Source organism: Fukomys damarensis, unplaced genomic scaffold, assembly GCF_012274545.1.
Source record: "Fukomys damarensis isolate Sample0158 unplaced genomic scaffold, DMR_v1.0_HiC HiC_scaffold_36, whole genome shotgun sequence".
NCBI classification, from domain to species: Eukaryota; Metazoa; Chordata; class Mammalia; order Rodentia; family Bathyergidae; genus Fukomys; species Fukomys damarensis.
In genome coordinates, this window is record NW_022900948.1 from 37,060,628 (window position 1) to 37,063,486 (window position 2,859).

At 37.8% G+C, this 2,859-nt stretch overlaps 1 protein-coding gene across 1 annotated transcript in view; it reads right to left on the minus strand.

Moving 5' to 3' along the window:
* The window catches only part of LOC104847542 (N-acetyllactosaminide alpha-1,3-galactosyltransferase-like), a 4,858-nt gene extending 2,415 nt beyond the window's left edge, over positions 1-2,443 (minus strand). The window contains 1 exon segment of the mRNA XM_010602983.1: positions 2,313-2,443. Within this exon segment, the coding sequence (XP_010601285.1) occupies positions 2,313-2,443 (131 nt within the window).
* Positions 2,444-2,859: the final 416 nt, after the last annotated feature.

Consider the following 2,859-nt stretch of genomic DNA (forward strand, 5'->3'; position numbering starts at 1 on the left):
TTTTTTTGAGATTTTTGTGGTTTTTTTTTATTTTTTTTTTTTTTTTTTTTTTTTTTTTTGGTACCGGGGATTGAAGTCAGGTCCTTGCACTTGCAAGCTTCTGAGCTAAATCCCCAGCCCCTGAAAGTCCTTTATCATGTCTTCAGTTGCACTGCTGTGGCTGCTTCATTGTCCTGAGTTAATTCAAAACAATCATCTTTTATGGTCACTTGGACTTTGGGAAAGAGCCAGCAGTTGCATAGTGCCAGATCCAGTAAATATGGTGGAGAGGACACCCTGTGATGTTTTTCTGAGCCTTCTTTTCCACTGGATGGCACTTGGCAGCAGTATTCATTGTATTTTCATCGTACTCATGAAAACACTCGCGATGGGTTAAGTGTATTTGAAGGGAGGGAAGTGCTTTGAAGGGAATTAAAGATAAAGTGTCTTTTGCTGTAATGCATTGTTAAAATTTAATAGTTCACTGTATATTTTGATAGCCCAGTGTGTTTATTGGTTCATTTTTTTCCTGCTTGTTTTAGGTTTAGTTTGTTCTTCTTCATCTAGTTCCTTAAAGTAGAAGGGTTGCTTGTTAATATGGAAGATAATTTTTTTAGGGTAGGCATTTATAGCCCACTGAGCACTGCTTTTGTTAGAGCCCATAAATTTTGAAGCACTATGTTTTTGTTCATCATCTCAAAGTAGTTTCTGATTTTCCTTGTGATTTCTTCTTTGACCCATTGGATGTTCAACAGCATATCATTGGACTCCTACTTATTTGTTAACTTTCTGGATTTTCTTCCGTAATTTATTCTTCATTTTATCCCAATGTGGTCATAGAAAAAAACTTAGAAACAATTTTAAAAAATGTATTGCAGCTTTTGTGATTTGGATGTGTGCTATCCTGGAGAATGTTCCATGCACACTTCAGAAGAATGTTTAATTGTTGAGTGAACTGTTCTAGATATGCTTTTTGTTTGTTTGTTTGTTTGTTTTTGGTACCAGGGATTGAATTCAGGAACTGGTGCTTGAGAGGCAGGTGGTGGAACCACTGAGCTAAATCCCTGGCCCTGGATATGGTTTTCTTTTTTTTTCTAGATATGCTTTTGATAGGACTAAATTGATACATTAGAGAAGAGGTTGTGTGAAATAAAAAGGAGAGTGGCACTGTTAAATCATGAGATTACTGAAACATCTGATGAGCTTGAGGAAAGCTTTGAGTTGACTGGTCCCTGCTAAGCAACATGGCCGGTGGAGAAGGGGGCGCCCATGAGGTGGATTATGGTCTGTTCATACTCCTGGCTCACATTACCCTAGATATGGTATCATCAGTTGGTTTTTTCAGGACTCTTCATGGTTTGTAAATCTATACATCAAATTTGATGTCTCTCCCATATCTGGCAAGCAATCTTCAAAATTACATGTTCGATTTGGAATATTTCCTGGTTTCATTGATCATAAAGTCTTCTTTTTCTTTTTGTCTATATTGGTTATTTTCTTTTCTCTTTTTCTTTTTGTTTTTTTGAGACAGGGTCTCACTATGTATTTGAGGCTGAACTGGAACTCACTACGTAGCCCAGGTTGGTCTCAAACTCACAGTGATCCTCCTGCCTCAGCCTCCTGAGTGCTGGGATTCCAAGTGTGCACCACCACGCCCGGCTTATATTGGTTATTTTCATCAGACAGGAAACTGGTGCAGTTGCTGTGCTCTTGCATCTTTAAATGGAAATAGTTTATAGCAATGTTTTAGGAGCCTTAAAACTAAAAACCTAAGTGATTTTGATTTTCTACTTGATAGGAATGAAGCAGAAATTGGCTTTTGTTTTTAAATGACTGAGTGATCTTAGTTTTTTTTAAATTCTTTTACATTATGATTGGTGATCAGAAAATACAGCATATTAAAATTCTGCAGGTAATTGCCGTTACCTTGTTTTGTTATATCTTGAACCGGTGCCCCTGTGAGGGACCAATGAGCATAGCAAAGAAGTTTTGTTTGAAAACAGTTTAGTCTTGGAGAAAGCACAGGAGGGAGAAAATTATTAGGTTGTGGAGTATGGAGACAATAAAAATGGGTGATAACAGAGGTACAGACCTGAGTTAAAATGATCACAGTAGACCCAGGAAATTAGGTCACTACTGGGAGAAGACTGTACAATCAGATAACAGACAAGAAACTAGGAGGTTGGGATTTTTTTTGAGTGGACCGAGAGATGATAATATTTAGAATTATGGCAGGAATAGTGAGAAGAATTATTAAGTGAAATGCGACCCAAAGTTGCCATTATCTGTAACCAAAAGCCCGAATGTAAAGGACATTTGACATCATTACCTACCTTCCTACAGCAAATACAGTCAGCCCCACGGTAATGTTCCGGTGTGCATAATATTTTTCCAAGACTGACTGGTCATAACTGTCATGCCACACAATTGGAGCTGCCCATTCAGTAATACTCAAATTCCTCATCATAAATTTCTTTCTTGGCTGTAGGAATGACACAGAATTTTGAAAATAAAATACATAATAATAAAACACCAGAAGATATTATTATCGCCTAAGGCCTTGGGTCTGATTATAACATCTCCTTACATCTAAGCCAATGCCTTGATTGTCGGGGCCCAGTCATGGCCCACTGGAGTTTGACATTTGGAAAATAACTTCTTCTTGTATAATTAAGGCATCAACATTTGCTACTCTTCAAGGAAACTGTCTGTTAAGCTGGTTTTGACTCTTTCACCCTGATGTAACAGGAAGCTCGTTAGCCGAAGATCTGATGTTATCTGTAAGAGTCAGGAACTCACCCTGAAATAACAGGAAGCTCGTTAGCTGAAGATCTGATGTTATCAGTAAGAGTCAGGAAATCCGGTCTTTGAAAAACAATG